General features: G+C 42.0%; 1 protein-coding gene across 1 annotated transcript; it reads left to right on the plus strand.

Annotated features, from left to right (window-relative positions):
• Positions 1–3,784: 3,784 nt before the first annotated feature.
• On the plus strand, positions 3,785–8,692 carry LOC118246999 (bone morphogenetic protein 2-like). The gene is made up of 5 exons (XM_050711802.1): positions 3,785–4,078; positions 4,136–4,273; positions 5,060–5,176; positions 6,382–6,583; positions 8,247–8,692. The coding sequence occupies exons 1-5, from the start codon at positions 3,785–3,787 to the stop codon at positions 8,690–8,692; spliced, it is 1,197 nt and encodes a 398-aa protein (XP_050567759.1).
• The last annotated feature ends 11,090 nt before the right edge of the window (positions 8,693–19,782 follow it).

The raw sequence follows: 19,782 nt of genomic DNA on the forward strand, positions 1-19,782 counted from the left end.
TCCAACATAAAAAGCTAAGTAGGAAGTACTCTTGGTCATACTGATGTTAGTCTGCAGTTGAAGCGGGGTGGATGTGTGTGTTATTTACCTGTTAACTCTGATGGTGAATGAATACTGCCAGGATCAGTAATTCCCCATTATTAGTATGTAAGGAAAAAAAAAAAAACTTTAGGAGGGAGAACGTTTGGCATTTGCTAAGATTGCACAGACATAAGATCTATTGAGTACACCATGATACCATTGTATAACTGAAACCAAGAAAGGAAGCCTCATAACAGCATTAGTGAAGAAGTAGGGAATTTTCCAATGTATTTTAAAATACTACACACTGAGATCTTTTTGTATGAGATCTTTTTATTGATTTTTTTTAAAAGTCACACTTTCTCAGTGGAGGAAAAAAAAAATGCCCAGGCAGGCATCGTACAAGTAGAAAAAGCAGTGTGAAAGTTATTGTTACAGGTTGTGTCCTTCAAGGAAAGCTGTCACAGGAAGCAGCATTTATGCAATTAATTTGACAAGTCTTTGAGAAAACAGTAACTTATGTTTTTCAAAATGGTAACACTTTGTTCCAACAATTATCTAGCATGATGCAGTTTCTCATGTTGATTGTAGCTGTGCTTTCTCAGATGACACATAAAGACGGTGAAAAGATGAGATGTTAAGAGACCCTGTAGAAACTTTATCCAAACGGCTCACTCCCGATGTATTGTCCAAGAAATCACTTCAACCATCAGGAAAATCTAGGAAGGAATAAAATTTGGTAGCATAGTCACTGAGATAGTTTAAAATGTGGAGCAATCTGTTTGGTTTTGTAGGAGCAGGGAGATCTGGATTCTACTGCTATAAACTGCCGAGTGACTTTGGATGAGATACTTCACTGCCCGCTGCATTGGCTTCGTCTGATTGATGCAGTCTTTAGGGGAAGGCAAGAAACCTTTCACATCCTTTGGAAATGGTTCAGGCAATGATTGCAGAATACAAAGAAGTCCTAGCTGGAATAACAAAGGTAATATGGCATCTTATTGTCTGGATCATGAATTCAGCAACTGTAGTTTACACAAAACTATCATACAAAATGCTGACAGTACAGTTTTTGGAGGGCTTGAGCAGGACACATGCCTTGGAGTCAGGATGTGCTGGCAAGTCTGCACTTGGGAGTTTTTCTCCCCCTTGGGAGAGGTATTTATATATTAGATACATGGCAAAACCTCTCTGCTACTTAGGTCCATTTATAATTTCCCTGTTCCAACATTCAAGCTAAATGCTGAATGCACATTTACTGACTCAGTGGCTCTCTCCATCTATCCATTCCTCAAGGGACTGCTATTCTAGGCTCTGAGGTGACGTCAGCGCTCCTACTTCACACGGTATCGCTGCTGTGGTACAGTTCCATTCCTTAGCTGACACTGAGAAGATGAAGTTTTCTTTAGTAATTCTAAACTTTGGTTGGTGGCCCTGGTTTTGCTCCTCTACTAAGATCAGAAGTAAAGGGGAGTCTAAGCCCGTTCACACAAAGGTCATTCCTCTTTTCCTTTCAAAATGGGTCTAAGGCAGCTGCTATGAAGCAAGTAAAACAACAACTTGGTGTTCCTGCTCCCTGCCTGAAAAAGCCACAGGGAAGACTGCAGTGCATTATGCTGTACTCAGGGCATGGAAAATTACCCTTTTTATCCAGAAAGAAGAAATTATTGTGAGTCTCTGAACCAGGAACTACAGAACCTAGACAGAGAAGTGTCGGGCAGCTGTGCTGAGAAAGATACAACTTCCAAGCTGCTCTATCCACTGGCTATGAAAATTAAACAAATACTGGTAACTTAAGGGAGAGAGGGGAGTATATTCAGAGCTGAGCTCTTCATTTCTGGATGGCAGGGTTGGACTTACATTTAAATCCAAATTTGCTACGGCTCTGAAATATGCAATGAAGACTTCCAAGTAAACTTTGCTCTGCCCACCAGCAATACACAGGATAACCACACTGTTTCAGTATTGACGTCCCATACTAATTGTAATGTCATCACAGATGAAACAACAGGCCACATAATAAATCCCACTGCTCTTACCCATAAGCTATGCCCGTAAGTCAGACAATTTTGAACTCTGCAGACCCTCCAAGCTGTTTATCCAGTCGCTTGAGAGAGGGAGAAGGAAAAACAATGCCAATGCTGAAATCTTTAGAGAATCCACCTATAATTTTACGTTGTTAACTATCTATCATAGTTCCCTACAGATTCCCCACTTTTCCTGGGCTCCCAGAGCCACACTGCTCACAACATGTAAGTTGAGAGAACGTACTATTTTTATGATACAGTATAGGGAGGTTGAAGCCTTGCACTAATTGCAAACTAGTATGTAGTATCATCAGTGGAGCTATGACCAACTCCTCTATAAGGCTTACATAAGTGGTGAGTCATACAGCCTTACGAAAGAATAGGGAGCGAGGCTTTCATTATGTTGTTTGCCTAATCAGAAATGTGAAAATAAAAGAACACAGCACTCAGTGGGTTATCTTTGGCTAACAGTAGGCTGGAATTTCTGCAGTTGCACTACTATGATTGAGGCATTTCATTGTTTGTGGTCCCAGCTTATATTAAACAGAGAGGATTTTTTCATAAATCTTTGCCTCTAGGGCAGAGTTAAGGTTGTTTGGGAACCCTAGCTATGCGTTTCCAGGCATTAATGTCTAGAAGCAGCACCACGGGAGTAGAAATGGAGGTACATGCCTAGGGAGGATACTAGGAGTAAATGAAGAGGCCCAAGGGCAGGGTAGGGTTTGTGAGGATGAGCATGTAAAGAAGCAGTGGAGTGGAAGCTGAACTATTAGGATGACTGAAAAACGGTCTAGTGATGATTTCTTTCATCTTACTAGTCTTTTTTCCATGCTCTCAGGCAAGTAGTTGCAATAAATGGTATTTCAACCACCACTGCTGTTACCCATGAGCCGAGATACCTACAGACCATAGAAGACAACTGGAGAGTTCTGAGGATCAAAGTTGGCTGTAGCTTTTCGTGCAGCAACAGCGCTCTTTAAACTGGCCTGATTAACCCATTGCAACTTCTCATTTTCCTCTGTCAGCCCTCTGCACTTTATGTGGTGAACTGGACCAGCAAATCGGTCTCCAGGTAGAAAACAAACAAACAAACAAATAAATAAATAAATAAAGCATAGCAACAATAACTATCCATTTTTTTCCAAACATTTGGCTGCAGCAATCGCTGAAGACTGGAAGGAGTGACAGCAGGAAGGAGTCTGGAGCTGAAGAGCCACACCACTAACTGGCTCAGGAGCTTCAGAGCAGCAAAAGGTGAGTGTAGCAGAGCTGTTTGGATGATCCAGGTTGTACCTTTTTATTACTATTATTTTAAATGGGTAATTTGGGAGGGGGTGGGGAGCCTAATTAGTGCAGCTACAGCCTCTTTGACACCACCTCCTTCCCCCATGGGCCCATATTCTTGCTCAGTGCTAGTACTGCCGTCCCACGTAGCCTAAGCAGGGAAGGCCAGACTTCTCCACCTGCCCCATATCTTTCCTCTCCTTTCTGCCCCTGGAAGGGGAGCGATGGCCCAGGCGGCACAACCACCACCGGCAGCGCAGGGCGAGCCCTCAGCAAGGTAAAATCGCCCCGGGGCGGCCGCTGGGCGGGCTCGGGCTGCCCGTGCCGAGGGCGGGGGAGAGGCAGCGCTGCGGGCAGGCGGCCCTCCGCCGCTACCGCCCCCGCGGCCGTGCCCCGCGGAGCCGTTCGGGGCCTCGACGGCCCGGGCGAGGCGTGGGGCCCGTCCGCCGGCTATGGCGGGCCCTCGGCCGTGGCTGGGCCTGGCCTGGCTGCTGGGCATGGCGGCGGCGAGCGCCCTGCCCCTGGCCGCCGGCCCGCGGGACGAGGTGCTGGCCGCGGCGCTGCAGCGGCTGCGGGAGGTCTTCGACATCGAGGAGCTGCCCCCCGACGTGCTGCCCCGTAAGAAGCCGCCGCAGTTCATGGTGGATCTCTTCAACAAGGTGGCCGACGCCAACGGCATCACCCGCGCCCCAGGCCTGTTGGAGGGCGACGTGGTGCGCAGCTTCGAGGACCGGGGCGGGCCGGGGGTGCCGGGGGGCGGCGGGGCCGTGGCCCGAGGGGTGCCTCGGGCAGAGTCTTGCGAGGTTCGGCTGCACCAGCAGCGCTTCTACTTCGACATCAGCGCCATCGAGAGGGGCGAGCAGATGCTGAAGGCCGAGTTCCGAGTTTTCAAGCTGAAGAGGAAGCGTGTGGCCAGGTCCGAGGGGCAGCACTTCTGCAAAGTAAGTGGGGAGGCAACCGCCTGGTTACGCGTTTACTGCGGTTTTGTCGTTAATAATACTGGGAGAAAACGAGAAAGGAAAGGCGAGCGGAACCACTTACTACAACTTACTACATAAACCTGCTTTATTTTTATTAGATTATTGTCCTCAGTGTGGAATAATACTCTCTTTGTCTCAAGCATGCGAAGAAGTAGCGGCAGGGTTTGGCTTGGCACTGTTCTGGCCTTTTGTCCCTGTGGCAGTCAGCTATCCCTAAAGATGCCCTTGTCAGACCTATGTCAAACCGCACCATGCTTTTCTGGGGTTAGATATTTTGAAATTCAGATGGAAATTTGACTGCTCGTCTCTTAAAATACTGCTACTACTAATAGCAGCATAGGATTTGTGGAAAGATAAGGTTTTATAGAGGACTCTTGTTAATGAGTGTATCTGTACCTTTGGCAAAGGGCATACTCAGACTTCTTGCAAACCTGAGGGCAAAGGTGCAGAGTAAGGGAAGATTTTTGACAGTATCAGATGTTCCAAAGAGAAAGGCAAGGGACAGTCGGGTTCTTCTTCTGTAGTGTCAAACATTCTAGTAATTGCTTTAAACAGTCCAGTGTCCTGCCTCTGTACACATCTCAAAGTAGGTGTATGGACTGATACTTGTTTTTCTGTTGAACTACCTAACAACAACTTTTTGGTATGATGTGACAAAAAAAACGTGTATAATCTTGATCCTTCTTGTTTTGCTGGAAAAACAATTACTGTCACCTCTTACTGTAATATTGTATTGTTCTTTTCAAGGTGGAATTGTACGAACTCTTGGAGGGTGGAAGTAAGCCGCAAAAAAAACATCTCATTGCATCAAGATTATTGTCTCTGTACACAGAAGGCTGGGAAGTATTCAACGTCACACAGACAGTAAGCAGCGATTTCTGTCTTCAGTTTTTAGTTCTAAATCTTTTGCTACAGCAGCAGTCAGCTCATAACTCCAGCATTGCCCTCAGTGCTGGGTTCTGTGCTCAATTCAAACGGAAGGACAGCACCAGTGGGAGAAGCTTTCTCTCTGTCTACCTCTGAAATACACATGGTGCTGCCTGGATTAAAGAAGTGTTTATTTGCTGCTAGCACCACAGACATGATGAGAATTGAGTAACCCAAACCTAGTCAATAGGAGAGACATCAGGCCAAGTATGTCAGTGTGATTAAAGCATGTTAGTCCGTAGGCTGTCAAAGGAGATGGCATTGATTGTGGAGTAAGAGTAGGTTTTAATTTCTCTCTTTTTATCCTTGTCAAATTATCGTAGAGCAGAAGTACAGTGTACTTTAACATTGTGTTTCTGAAATTTATCATGGTTGGAATGCTTTTTGTTTTAACTTTGTCTGAAGAATTCAGTAATTGCTAGTTTGAAGATTTGTTTTGTAGATATCCATAAACTATATCAATATTTGAATGCTTTTCCATAGCAAAAACACAAATAAGGTTTAAAATAGCTTCTGAGGTTTAAATCTGTACTCTGACCATGGTTTTAGTTGCCTAAGCTTTATAATCAGATTGAACAGCATGCTCGAATGATTGGTTTAAGTTGCATCGTAGTTCATAATAGCCTTGCTTGAGAGGGGCCTGGCCTTATCTATTAGGCTGTAACTATAACAATTAGATGAAGTAAATTTGCTTGATTTCTTCAAATATGTTTATTTCTTCAAATGCCACGTTTGTGTTAAGATTTAAATGAGTTTTAATAGTATGAAAAGTCTGGAGAGTTCATATTATTCTGTTAATAAGATTACTAGGAAAAATAAGGTTCTGGCTAAAGTCAGAGGATTTATTTCAATGTTAATTTTAACTCCTAGACTCATCTATTCAGTAGTAAATTTCCCTAAAATTAATTATCTTCATATAAATGCATCTTTAGAGAATGTATATGGTATTTTTAAATGCTGAATTATTGGTTTAAATATTTAACTCAATTCAGCCTTTACTATACAGTTACCTCGCTTATATGATAATATATGTTCTTACACTCCCATAGACTGTTCCCTTTTCTTGATACAAATGATCCTTAATCACAATGCAGTAGTAAGATTATTGAAACAATATTTTCTCATTTTGTTTTCATTACCAGGTTTCCAAGTGGGTCGGAAACAGCAACTCCAACCACGGCTTTTTGATAACTGCAACACATGCATTCAGCAATAAAATTGAGCACAACCTGGTTACATTTGCGAAGAGCCAGGGCAATTTGCAGGAGAGTAGAAATGCCCTCCTTGTCCTCTTCACCAACAGTAATAAACGAAGGTCTTCTAGCTTTGTACCCTCTTCCACAAGTAAGTTCACACAACAGCAGTTCTATTTTAGGATATGAGCTGTTATCTTCTGTTACCTTCTGTTGCCTCATGTATACCTCATCTCAGTATTTATGCTCAGGGTTGAGCCTAGTGGAAGTTCATCTTTATCACTGACCAGAGTTTGCTTTGATAGTTCTTGCTTGTAGTTCAGCTGACATAACTTCTAAGTCACCTCTACTCAAAGAAGTTGTGTTTTCAGGAAATACTCAAAGCCTAGAGGGAGCTTGGTTTATTTTGTTTGTAGAGAGGTGGGAGTTCTCACTCTTTCATAATTATTATTTATTTTACCTTTGTGGTGAAGTTTGCACGAAAATTGTAGTTTTTGGTTTAGGCTGAAAAAACTCAGTGACCTGGAAAACTGTGAAAATGCTGGTAAAGCAACTGTTAGTACAGTTATTAAGTGCAGTTTTCAAGAGTAGAAGAGGTTGTTAGGTAAGCAATTTAAACCTTTCTATCCTTGGCTTGGTTTTTAAGCACCTGTTTAACTTCATTGACTAATTAGCATTGTGACTAAAGGCTTTTTTCCATCAAAGACAACACCCTCAGCCATTAAATTACAAAACACTAGTTTTACCTCTCCCGCTGGTCTTCTAGTAAAACCAGCTAAGGCTGTGTTTTAGAGTCTGAGATAAATGCGAGGAGCAAAAGCTGGAAGGAGGGGAAAAAAAATGATTCTGTTTTGGGTTTGGAGGGTCTGTTTGGTAAATCATTGCATTTGCACATTAGAAAGAAACTAGGTAGGACTTGTGTCAATATTAAGAACTAGATGGTGAAACGGATACCAAAAAGAAATAGGCTGGACTGTTCATTTTTGTTCTCAACGGGAAACTATTGTAGTGGAATCCTAAATCCCAATTTAACCAATATCAACCTCTGTTGTATGTGATACTATGCCAGAATCAAAAAACCGATTACTGTTTCTCAATGAGAAAACTCTGTAAACCTACCTGTTGCTTGTGATCAGTGCATCTACAAAGATTTGTTCTAGCAGCCTATATGTCAGTGGTTTTCAGCCTGTGTTTATGGATCTTGAGGTCTCCGTGAATATTTATCAAGGGTTCTCAGAAGATACCTTAAGAAAGCAAACCAATTGTCATGGAGCTACATTCTCTAGCAGAGTTCTCTAAGCCTAGTTTTATTTTTTCAGATCTGAAAATTGAAGAGAAAAAAAAAATTTCAAAAATACTCCCTTACACTTCCAAAATAGTGCTTTCCTGTATGGGTAGTTACTGGGAGAACAGCAGTGAGAGAGAACACCTGTGATCTCCACCCTTTGTTAGCACTTCTCAGCACGTGTGATGTAGGAGTAGCCATACAAAGGCCATTAATTACATTCTGACCACAGATAGTCCTGAAAGGGGCCTGTGAAGTTTAGAGAATATAAACTTAAGTGTATCAGTAAGCTTTTGTTTCTGTTGAATTGAGGCCTTTTAGGCCACAAAAGGAACAGAGATTTGGCAGTTTCTGAAATGGCAATTGAATACACACCTCTTCCAGTACTTTCACAATTTGTCATTTTAAAATCTGCTCTGAAGACTTTGATGTAAATTTCTGAAATAGATTTTCTTGCAGAATGCTGTACTTAAAGAATAAATGAACTTACTGTGAAAAAGATTAACACACAACTTCCTTTCTGAACCAGAGCTGAACCCTGCCGAAAATGACGCTTTGTTAGGTGTGCCTCATGAACCTCAGATCATTGAAAACAACAATGCAAGCAGGAGGAGGGGACCTCGGGCTGCAGCAGTGTCTTCTACCAGAAGCCAGGTTACAGCATGTCATCGGAGGGAACTCTACGTTGACTTCCATGCTATTGGCTGGTCAGGATGGATTATTTACCCAAGTGGATACAATGCATTTTACTGCCGAGGATCTTGTCTTTTCCCCTTAGGGGAAAGTCAAAATGCAACAAACCATGCCACTGTTCAGTCCATAGTCCATACGCTTAAACTGTCTCAAGATGTCAGCACACCCTGCTGTGTTCCAGATGAACTGAAATCCCTCAATCTCCTCTACTTTGATGACAAAGAGAATGTGGTCCTTAAAAATTACAAAGACATGGTGGCAACAAGGTGCGGCTGTCATTAACAGAACATTTTTTGGTACGTATTTGGCATGCACTTGGATTCAGTTTCCCATTTGCCACTGAAGATACCAAGGTAAATGGCATTTCAGATTATGGGTCAGGAGAGCCAGAAGCTTGCCAGTGCTTCAAACCCTTCTTCTTTCTCCGTGGCAGTGCAGAAGGGAGTTTAACACTGGCTTTCCAAGAGCTATTGGCTTCTAGTGAGTATGCTGACCTGCATGGAAAGCTCTGTGCCTGTAAACCAGAGGAAAACATTAGAAACAATTTGTTATGTGAAAGAGTCCAAACACATTAAGATCCTGTTCTGTATGTTGAGGCTCTGAATATGCTAAGTAATAGGTATGTCATGCTGCCTCAATCCACTGTGGAGGTGCAAGTCTCTTAGTAACATAACCTTATTTAGCTTTGGCTGTTCATGATCCAGTGGGGATGTATGTTCCTATACAGAGCTTTGAGGATAAGTGTTTGCCCAGAGCTAACCTCAGAGGCCTCTTCTGAGTAATGCATAAACTACAGATGGTAATGCACTTCTTCCCCCTTTTCCATCTGCAGTTCTGCCAAATGCAGGGACCTCCTTGTAAGTCCTTCTGGGACTTGCTAGTGCTAGGCAATCCAAGGGAAACAGGTCAGTAATATATCTGGGCATCAGCAAACTTGGCTTCTGACTCAGTGCTGCAGCTCTGTATGATGGAGGGTCAACCAGTCCCATTCTGAGTCAAAATTCTTCCACCATGGTTGCTGTGGCTGTTATGCTCTCTGGCAGCAGAGGTTTCCCTTGAGTGTGCATTGTACAGTGAGTGGCTGTACAGTGGGATCCTAAGCTTGGGCTGGAACTTCCCTAGTTCAGTTGGATGGAAAAAAAAAGATCAAACTTCGGAGGTCTGAGAACATGCTGGATGCTGCCCTGGTCCTGCGCCAAAGGCAAGTTTGATGGAAAGTACTCAACCGATTCCCTTTCATTCTTCCTTAAAGCATAGGACACAGGCTTAGAAGGGGTTCCCTGAGGTCTTCAAGTCTTGCTACTACCTAATGCAGGCAAACAGCCTGCAGTTCTTCAGTCAACTCATTGAGTTGTAACTTAAGGTGGCCTTGAAGGAGGCCAACATCTCACAGAACTTGGATAGAAACTTCAAGGAGAATATTTTTACTCCAATGTGATACATGTTAAATATTTTTTCTGTTATTATTTTTTTTATGTAAATGTTTTTTCTTTGTGTAAATACTGATGACTGTAATTAAGAAAATTATTTTATTTAAAAACAAAATACTTGGAGTATATTAACTTAATCTGTAATACAAAACATTAATTTTCAAATAAAATTATGCAGTGTAACATTGCATTTTTGTGTGTGTGTCTGTGCTGTATTTGAACCACCTTCCCAAAGTCATGAATCAAATACTTTGCCAGAAGAGAGGACATTCTCAGTGGCCTCGATGGGCACTGAATCAAGACCTCTGACTCCATGTCAGGAGTAGAATGAATAAACAGAAGCGTTTCCCTTCAGGCAGGATCCAGTAGTTATTTCTGAAGTGAAATTGGCATTGAAGCTTCTTGTAACTCTCAATGTAGTTAGGTGTAGATACTAAAGTTCTTCAGGGTTCTTCACACATGGTGTTTGTAACAAAACCTGCCTGAAGTAGGTCTTGACCTTCATACCTGAGATGCTTTCAATTTTCTTGGTCTGTAAGGCCTTATTTGTGGGTGTGTTGTGCTATCTTGTGATGCCTTTATTAACATTTCAGTAAATTAGAAAGCTAAGATGAAATAAATGCTGTTATTCACATTATAATATATGGATGGGAAGACTGTACCCCATATGTGTAGACCAGGGACGTACTTACCAGAACTACAGCCTGGAATGGGTCGGGTAGGGGGCCCTGAGCAAGACAAGAATTTAGAGAGGATGGCATGCATGAGTCAGTGTGGAGAGAAGGGTTTTCTCCTGCCTAGTTACTTGTGTTAATAAAAGATCGCAGAGGTTGTTGTAAGTGGCCAGCAGGGCTTAGATACTGATGTCAGAACAGCTCTGAGAGTAACCAAGAGCAGAACTGCCGTTCTGAGAGAAGCAGTAAAGGCAAAAGTGCTCAGTCCAGACTAGAACAGGCAGTGGAGCATTCAGGAAGCTCATTTCTGTTGGGGACAAAAGGCTCGATTCCCCCAAGCTGAGGGAAATAAGCTGTGATGATGGGATTCCTGTGTTTCCCTCCAGCAGACTGCGGGATGAACTGTGGGTGTATGAGCTGTACAGTGCAGGCAAAGGGAATCCAGTAGAAATGAAGGTTTCAAATGGACTGTGTGTACCCAGCATGACAGAACAAATGTGTTTATGCTTTCTGCAGAGCAACTTTTCATTGCCACTGCCATGCTGACCACATCGCTGCATGTTCAGAATTCCTAGAGAAAAAGCCAAATCTTCCTAGGTAAGATTTCTGTGTTTTTTTGTTTGTTTGTTTCTTAAAAAAAAAAGTTTATAGTAAGCCTAGTAAGGTGGAATAAAAGTCTGATAGCAGGCTGGTGCTACCTGCTGCATTAGCCACTTTCAGCTGTTGGATTCAGTGCCACTGGCAAAGGCACCTTGGAAAGAGAAAAGGGTCATAATCTGGCTTTACTGGTTTATTTCCCGGGTTGCTGTTTTGCATTATTTCCCTTTCACCACAAAGTATCTGTGGCATTTTAAGTCTGTAGGAGCCACACCTTGGGAGTGGGAAAACACACCTATAGTGAGAGTCCAGACAAGGGTGTTTCTTAATGGTGACTTCAGCTGATGTTATCTATGCTTGTTTTAGTAGGGACCCTTGGAATTGAAGCCAGCAGTTTTCACTGTCAAGTAACACTGGGAGAAGGACTGTATGTGGAACAAACTGGCTGGGGCAGCTTCAGCATACAACACATTCCAGTCTTCTGTCCATAACCTGACAAATGTTTATAGAACCACAAGCTGCATAGCAGCTGCATCATAGCAGCAAGCTTTCATTGCTCAGTTCAGAGAATTATCCTTTTTTTTTTTTCCAGGATATCCTAATGGGTTTCCTTGTGTTTCAGATGCTAGGAAAAAAAGAAATTTTCCATTGAAATGGAGGTAAAATTGATAAATAAATGATGGCCACACTGAATGTTAGTTAACACTGTGCTGCACCACAATAGGTTAAATATGCACAGTCAAGCTAGGAGCGCTCAGTAGTTTTGCACACATTAAATTATTATTTTTTTCTGCGCCACTCAACATAGTCTCATTATGCCCCATTAAACCCTGATAATTAAAACAAAATATATTGGAATTGTTTATCCTGGACTTTGTAAGGAAATGAGGTTCATAATAATGCCAGGGGAAAAAATTTACACTGCACCGAAACTTGTAATTAGAATAACAATTAAGCATAAGTATTCTGCTGCTTTTTTTAATATATATATATATATATATATATTTTATTTAAGGGTGCATTTTCTTCCTATTAGTCAACAGAAATAAATAAGAATTCTGGGAAAGAAATGCAACAAGCAGAACATGGCATGTTTAGGTGGCATGCCAAAAAGCAACAGCTAGGGGTTCAAAGGGAATGTAGCTAGTCTTCAGAATGGACTGTCTGGAGCAGGACTGGTGGCACAGATTGTGTTGTTACTTCACATTACATCGCAGCAGCACCAAGAGAGAGCAAGATTGGGAGCAAAATTCTCTGATAAACACTGTACCAGTACTGATGAGGAGCATATCTGGCCCTGACAAGCTCACCTTGTAAAGAGCTGAAACAAAATGGAATGACTGCAGGTTTTATATGCAGGGTGCTACACCTCAGACGCCCAAATTCAGAGGTATGCAGAGGAGAGCCCTGCACTGAAGGAGTGAGAGCCTTGCAGCATCTCCACTGCCGCCAACTCCAGGCCTCACCAAAGGCACGGTGACAGCACACGTAGGGCTGTCTGCACTGGTTCAGCTGGTGGCTGGAAGCGGGGTCCCCACTTTGCCATTCTTGGTGGTGCATCTGTATGGCATCCAGCTCTGCAGCTTGAGGTTTGCTGGCTTGCGTCTCTGACAGACCATGGGGCTCTGCATCCTCTCAGTTGCACGGCATCAGTGTGATTCTCCTCTGGTAAATAACACAACTTGTGTTTTACTTCCACAGGCATGTGGAAAGCAGGATTTCAGAGGCAGAAATAGATGATGAGATCCATTTCTGAGACGATGCCTAGGAAGTAAATGCAACCACATGCTAAAGCTGCAGGGTTGCGCTTGATGCCATGGCACAGAGTTCCAGATTTGGAACTGAAGAGGTCTGGGTGAGTGAGGTGCACGCAGTCATGCTCGTTATTGTGTGGCATGAGGAGGGCACCAAACCCGGCCCAGTCACCTCTGTGGTGGGATGTTAAGCAGGATCTGGGTATGTTCTAGGGGAGAGCTAATGGTAAAGAGCACAAATCCATAAGAGATCCGATTTCCACAGTCCTCTGTAGAACAAGTGGTTCCACAAGTGGGATTTTCTACAAGTGGGATTTCTGTGGTGCTCCTGTCATGAGGAATAGAGGAAGGTGCTTCTTGGCGCTGAAGCAAGAGAGGGGTATCCTATGCTGGGGGTGTCCTGTGGATGATGAGGCAGAAGGGATTGGCCTGGAGGAACTGCTCAGGAATGGTTTCCTTTGTGAGGGGAAGATAACTGAAATGTGCCTGGTCTGAGGAAACTGGAGCACAGCGGTGCTGCATGCAGCTGCTAGGCCTCTGCTCTGCGGGCCTTTAACATGGTATGAGGCACTCAGTTAGGAGTGAGCTGAGTTGTCTCTGCTTCACCTGGGGTGTTTACTACGGGCCCGTTCTCCTTGTAGGAAAAGTGGCATTTCTGTGTTTTACTTAAAAGATCTCCAGAAGTAGTACGTGGTTCATAGTCCTGGAGCTTGTCTCCTGAAAGGAGGGGAGCAGAGCTGGGTGCCTGGGCGTTTCCACAGGTACTGAACACTCCAGATCATCTCCAGTCCAGCTCCTTTAAGATCCCATGTGCACCATTTACAAATACATACATGCAAATACTTCACATGTGGGTTCGTTTTTATACACACCCATGGGTATATTACGTTCCTGTTTGCACAGAGGCAGCCTTCCTCCTGGTTCATGAACCAGGATGGTGTTACTTATCTGAGATGGGGTGCTCAGGGCTGATTTGAGAACATTGCCACTTTCAAGGGAAGCATTTCAATGGCTTTGAAGAAAGCTATGTCACACCTAGGCCATTTCTCCCCTTCTGGTGTTGAGTGTAGCTCACCTTCAAGGAGAGTAGTTAGCAGGTGTGAAATGACCTGTTGTGAATGAGACAATTGTGCCTTGAAGCACTAATTGAACATTTTCTTTCTTCTTACTGGCTTTATTGCTAGAAGCCATTCAGAGAACAAGAAGGACTGCTAACTTTTTGTTGTCACAAGGATGCGTGCAGTTATAGATTCATGCAGATACTAACTGCCCTAATTCAGAGCGAGATCACAGCCTGTTTTAGTTGTGGAAAACAATAGCTTTGCATCTAAGTGGGAAAATGACCTGTTCCTGAGAAGTGAAACTGGTGATGCTGTAAATCCAGGCCTCATGACACAAAGCAGTGTTATGGCATAAGTCCCAGTATACTGGTTCAGATCCGCTCACAGAAATCGTGGTTGGTTAACTTTGAACTATCAGGTTAGATGGAATCATCAGGCAGTGTAAAACCAGTGTCTATAGCTGCAAGTCAGTATAAGTTCTGTTCCGTGTCTTCCAGGTAGCTTGAAAGCAGTCATTTGTTCCCTCTCAGGTGCAAGACTTTGCATTTCTTGAACTCTGTGTGGTGCTTGTTGCTTCCCATCCTGAGTAGCTTTACATTTCCTAAATGTGGTATTTAGCTTTAGCACTGGGTTTTGACAGAGTTTCTCTGCTTATTTTCTTACAAAGATTTTGTCTTGTTAAAAACAAACAAACAAACAATAAACAAACCTCACTTTTAAGATTATGGCAATGCAAAACCATTTCTAAATTCTCAAGACTCTATAGAAATCCACTGTTCCTGAGTGAACCTATTTACATTTATGTATTACCCTGGGAATTTCACACAGGTCGGCTTGGTAATTGCCTAGCTTGTGAAATGAAAGTAGTTGACTTATTCTATTTTCAGTTGGTACTGTACAATTATGCAAAATTTTGCTTTCTGTTTTTCTGGTGGAAAATGGGTCAGCAAATCACTAATACATCCATATCACTTCTGAGATGTCTTGAGGTCTCCTAGGATTATTTCTCCCAGAATATAATAATCTCCTGCTTCCAAATATCATTTATAGTTATTATTGTAGTAAGTCTTTCTGACTTACAAGGGTACGTTTTGTGAGGTGCTGCATATTCAGCCCTTGTTTTACACTCTTAGAGTCGAACCCAAGACTGATTTCCAGTTGGTACAACCCTGGCAACGAGTTGTCCCCAAGTGATGTTTTCAAACAGGCCTTAGAGCCTTGGGAGCTCAAAATTGCTGTGCAGGTGGATGGGAGTCAGAGGTTGCACACCGTGTCCATTTCCAGCTGCCCACCAGCTCCCTCCTCTGGAGGATGCAGCAACCACTGGTGTTCTACACATGAGGCAGGTCCACAGCCACCAAGTTCCCATCTGGTTCCTCCTACTGGTTTACAGATGTTTACAGAAGCAGCTCAGAAGCTGTTTCAAGGACAGCAGTCTTTGGTGAATGAACAGGACAGAGCACGGCATGGGGTCACACCTGAGGGCACCACTGGCTTTGTGACTCCACACCTTCCAGCCTCACTGCTTTCCTCCTGGGCGCAGGTACCTGAGGCTGTTCAGGGTCAAGCAGTCAAGTCAGCTGTCATAATTTTTGCTTGACAAAAAGCTAAAAGAAGCACTTTACACATTGAAATGTTCCAGAGTTCCATAATAATTTATTTTTATTTCAACAACATTATTTTTACATTTGTAATTTGAAGTGATTTTAGCATTTTCTTCATTGCAAGTGCCTTTTGGACATTTGCAAAAGTTTTATGAATTTTGGAACAAAATGTCAAAAGGGCTTTTTTTTTTCTTTTCTTTTTTTTTCTGTGAACAGTTTCAGTGTTCAAAGATCAACATTAAATCTTCAAAAAGAAAATAAAAATATTTTGAGCAGGTTTCTACTAATTTTGGGCTGCAAAAGAGATGCATTCTGACATTTGTGATTGCAAATCAAATGCACCTATAACATGTGAACGTAAAGTTTGAAAATATAAATGTAATTTGCTCAGGACAGGCCAAGAAAATAAACCTAAATTTAAATAAATAAATAAATGATGGTTTGAACATTGCAAATCCTAAATAAACTCCAGAGAATGTCAGGCAGTGTAAATAAACTGATTAACAGCAAGACTATGGGCATTCCACTTCTCCTCTTGTTTCTCAAATGACAGCTCATGCATATATCACTTCCTTCCTGAGCAAGGCCAGCCGTAGGTACAAGAAGTCCATCAGCTGCCCAGAGCTTTGTGCTCCTCAAGGTTACCCAGCCTTGCCTTTTTCACCACACACTGTCTTGAGATCAGCACATTTTTGTAACTTCTGTGTGCTATTTATCTATACGTAAGACCACAAATTAGTTTATACCTCTTTCATTGATAGGTAGTGACCTTGCAAGTACCATGATGTGTGATAATTTGTTCCTGCCTGAAGCCTTTCAGACTTATTTCTTATGTAGACCAAGTGCTACAAAGTGCCTAAAACTGTGAAAGGACCTGGATTTTAGGGTAAGAAACTGAGACAGAGGGCACAGAAGGGGTGGAGGGGGGGCTTTGTGGTCCTGATTTAAGAAAATATGTTGGGAAAGATAAGATTCATTAAACTAGAGCTGAAAGTTGGTGTGGATAGTCTCTCAAGCTGAATTTTTTTTAGAATGCTGTAGGACCCTGCCTCTAAATTTTGCATGGCACTGCATTGCCTAATTCATAAGCTCGAAGAACAAATTATGATTTCCTCCTTTCCTTCATTCATGTAATATTCAGCTTGTTTAAATGGTTCCATCTCATTCTCTGAATCAACAAATCTCTGGATATCAGTGAATACCATTATCAGTGTTTCAGCAATGCCTTTCCTTAGAAATGTCTAGTGCAGAGCATCCAGATCATTCAAAATAACTCCAGGGGGATTTGGATGGAGACAGGCCTAGTTCTAGTTTCCCATGAAATCAACTACTAAGTATTAGAGCAGGAATGAACTTGGCTTGAACTTAAGAATGGTTAGAAGGGTAGGGCTGAAGGACTGAGGAGGTGTTACATATAAACTGTCACCCATCCATCATGAGAAGAAGAAAAAGGGGGAGAGGAATTTCATCGAATAAGCACAAGGGTTTACCTTGTTGATATTGAAATGAAGATTTGGCTTTATCCCACTTGTCGAGGAACAAGGCCATGACAGCAGCAAAATACCTAAGTATCATAAACACGGTGCTGGGCCATCTCCATACTAACCTAAAGATCTAAGGCAAAGTTATTCTGCCAGAAGTTCAATTATCCTGTCCTGTTCACACAAGGAGTCATGGAGAAGTAAAGAGACCATGTCTCTGGAAAGATGTTTTCAGGGTTTTGGAAATCACAGATAGTTTCTTGACAATAGTCAGCATCTTTGAAAAGCAGGTATTTGTTTTATGGGCTTTACATGGATCAGTATATATTTAAGAATATTATATTCCTGTTCCTAAAAGTACTTCTTTTAAACAAAGCAGGAATAAACAATAGTATGAGTGATGTATATATAGGTCAAAGGCCAGTTCTTTCCAAACATCTGAAAAATTACAGATAAATTGTCAAGTTCATGGTAAAATAGACATGTGTCATTCAATTTTTAACTCTGACCTCCATAGCTTTCAATCTTCTATTAGTTCTGTGTACCTTTTGGGATAGGAAATCACTTTTCTGCCTTTGACCAGGGTAAATAGTATCAATAATCATGTCATCCATATTTATGTAAAATCTGTTGAATTTTAAAAAACAATGGATTCTGGCAAGCCAGAGCAGCAGCTTCTAGGGAAGAACAAAAAACAGAAGAAAAGAAAAATTTTTTTTCTAAAGCCAAGGTCAAATGATTAAGATACTGACTTATACACTCTGAGTCCACTGCTCTCTTCTGCAGTATTTGTCCATCATGGACAACTTGAGGAAATTGTCAGTCTTTCTGTACCTCATTTTCCTACCTTCAAGTATTGCTACTACTTTTTTTCACTCTTATAGCTGCTCCCTTGGAAGTCTTTTCTCACAAATCTTGATTAGAAGACTCATTTTAGTGGGAAAGAGCACATCTGGGAAGAAGCATCTTCATATGATGTTTCCAACAAACAAACAAACAAACAAACAAACAAAAAACAGAAAAACAGACAATCCCCCTGAAAACCGGTATTGTTTTGCCTCAACAAATCCCGGCATAGTTCCAGCCTCACTGAGTCACTTCAAACGGTGACAAGCACAGGGACCAGGCACAGGTTGGGTGAAGGCACAGCCCCACCTAGAGAACTGTTGCTATTGAATGGGCCTCCTGGCAGACGAATCATCTGTGCCTCTAGAGATGCCTCAGAGTATTTTCTTGTTCTCTGTGGAGTGTGAAGGCAAAGCATGGGTTATGGGCTGCCTTCTGCATGTTTTTATGGTGCTGGCCATGGGGTATAGTTCTGGGCAGCACTGAAAAGCAGTGCACAGTTCTCTCAGATACAGTAATGGCATGGAGGAGGGAGGGTTGGGAGGAGGTGTGATAATGGTGTGACCAGCATTGAATGAGTATAATACTTGTGGAGACATAAACCAGGGAGGTCATGGAATCAGGCCTGGCACACTGAACGACTTCTCGGTGGTATGGAATTTTAGCTAATATCCTTCCCTCCCATCCGCTTCCTCTGCCATGTCCTGAAATTTCTATCTAAGTCCATTGATTGCTCAACCCTGTCCCACACCTTGATTAGAGACTTTCCTCTTCTGTGTTGCATGTTCCCATACCTAAGGATCATCTAGTTTCAGTCCAGACTGAAGCTCTCAAATGAGAAAAAATATATCCATCATATGCGCTCCCCATTAGAGGGAAAAAAAAAAAAGAAGAAAAAAAAAGCTTACTTTCATTATAAGTGGGACCAGGAACGTAAAAGTTCAATTACCAGAATGCATTTGCTTTGTACATTTTAAACCTGCCATAGCTAGTATAACCGGCACATGCAGTTCGGTCTAATTGCTGCTTTCCAGCTTGGCCTAATTGATGCGCTGATTTGCAGTCACCTACCTCTACATGAGCCCGTGTTTCATTACATTTTACCCTTGCTCCCGAAATCCTAAAATCCCCATGGGGAGAAATAGATTACAGCAATACAGAGCTTTTGTGTGTGAACTGACAATTCTTTCTCCCCTATACTTTTCTTCATCTACATGTGAACAATGAAAACACAGTGGGCTGACTAAGGGATGTATTTGTTACACTCAAATGCTCCTTATTTAGGCAGGCATAACTCTTCTTGAACTCAGTAGGAGTTTTAAACTCTGAATGAAAACTGCAGTGGGATAAAATCAGCTCAGAGATATTTTAATAACCTAATTGGGATGTTTATGTTACAAAACTGTGTTATTCAATCTCTAGTCATAACTAGAAAGAAAGTTACTTGCTGAAGAACGTGTCGGTATTTTCCATGGAGAATGATTTAAATAAAACCTTTAGAAATATGGAAATCTCATGGTTTTAGCTTTAAATAAGCATTTCAATCATAATTTTTTAAAGAAAAAAACACCTAATGTCTCCTGCAGCTTTGATTTCAAACACGTCACATTCTTCATTAAAGCAATCATTGTTAAAACAGAGGGACATAAAGCAACATAGGATTTATTCCTTCATTAAACTGATGATCCGTATATGAAGCCAATTAACATTATGAGTCTGGTGAACATCAAGTGTAAAGAGGTTACAGAAAATTAAAAGCAGTCACCTTGGTCTTTAGATAAAGAAAGAACACTTTTACATTATAAATTATAAGAGTGTCCAAGCGGGACAAATCGGCAAATTTGGTTAATTGGAAAATACATTTTACTGCACATGAATTAGGGTAAAATAACCTTTTAGCTGCTAGCTTTTTTTGTGGTCAGGTA

This window comes from Cygnus atratus, chromosome 7 (assembly GCF_013377495.2).
Source record: "Cygnus atratus isolate AKBS03 ecotype Queensland, Australia chromosome 7, CAtr_DNAZoo_HiC_assembly, whole genome shotgun sequence".
Classification (NCBI taxonomy): Eukaryota; Metazoa; Chordata; class Aves; order Anseriformes; family Anatidae; genus Cygnus; species Cygnus atratus.

What these genes read in the sequence shown, in the direction of transcription:
- LOC118246999 (XM_050711802.1), top strand. Translation starts at nt 3,785, where the DNA reads ATGGCGGGCCCTCGGCCGTGGCTGGGCCTGGCCTGGCTGCTGGGCATG. An exon ending in AGGACCGGGGCGGGCCGGGG is followed by an intron (nt 4,079 to 4,135) that starts GTGCCGGGGGGC and finishes GAGTCTTGCGAG; the next exon opens with GTTCGGCTGCACCAGCAGCG. An exon ending in TATTCAACGTCACACAGACA is followed by an intron (nt 5,177 to 6,381) that starts GTAAGCAGCGAT and finishes TTTCATTACCAG; the next exon opens with GTTTCCAAGTGGGTCGGAAA.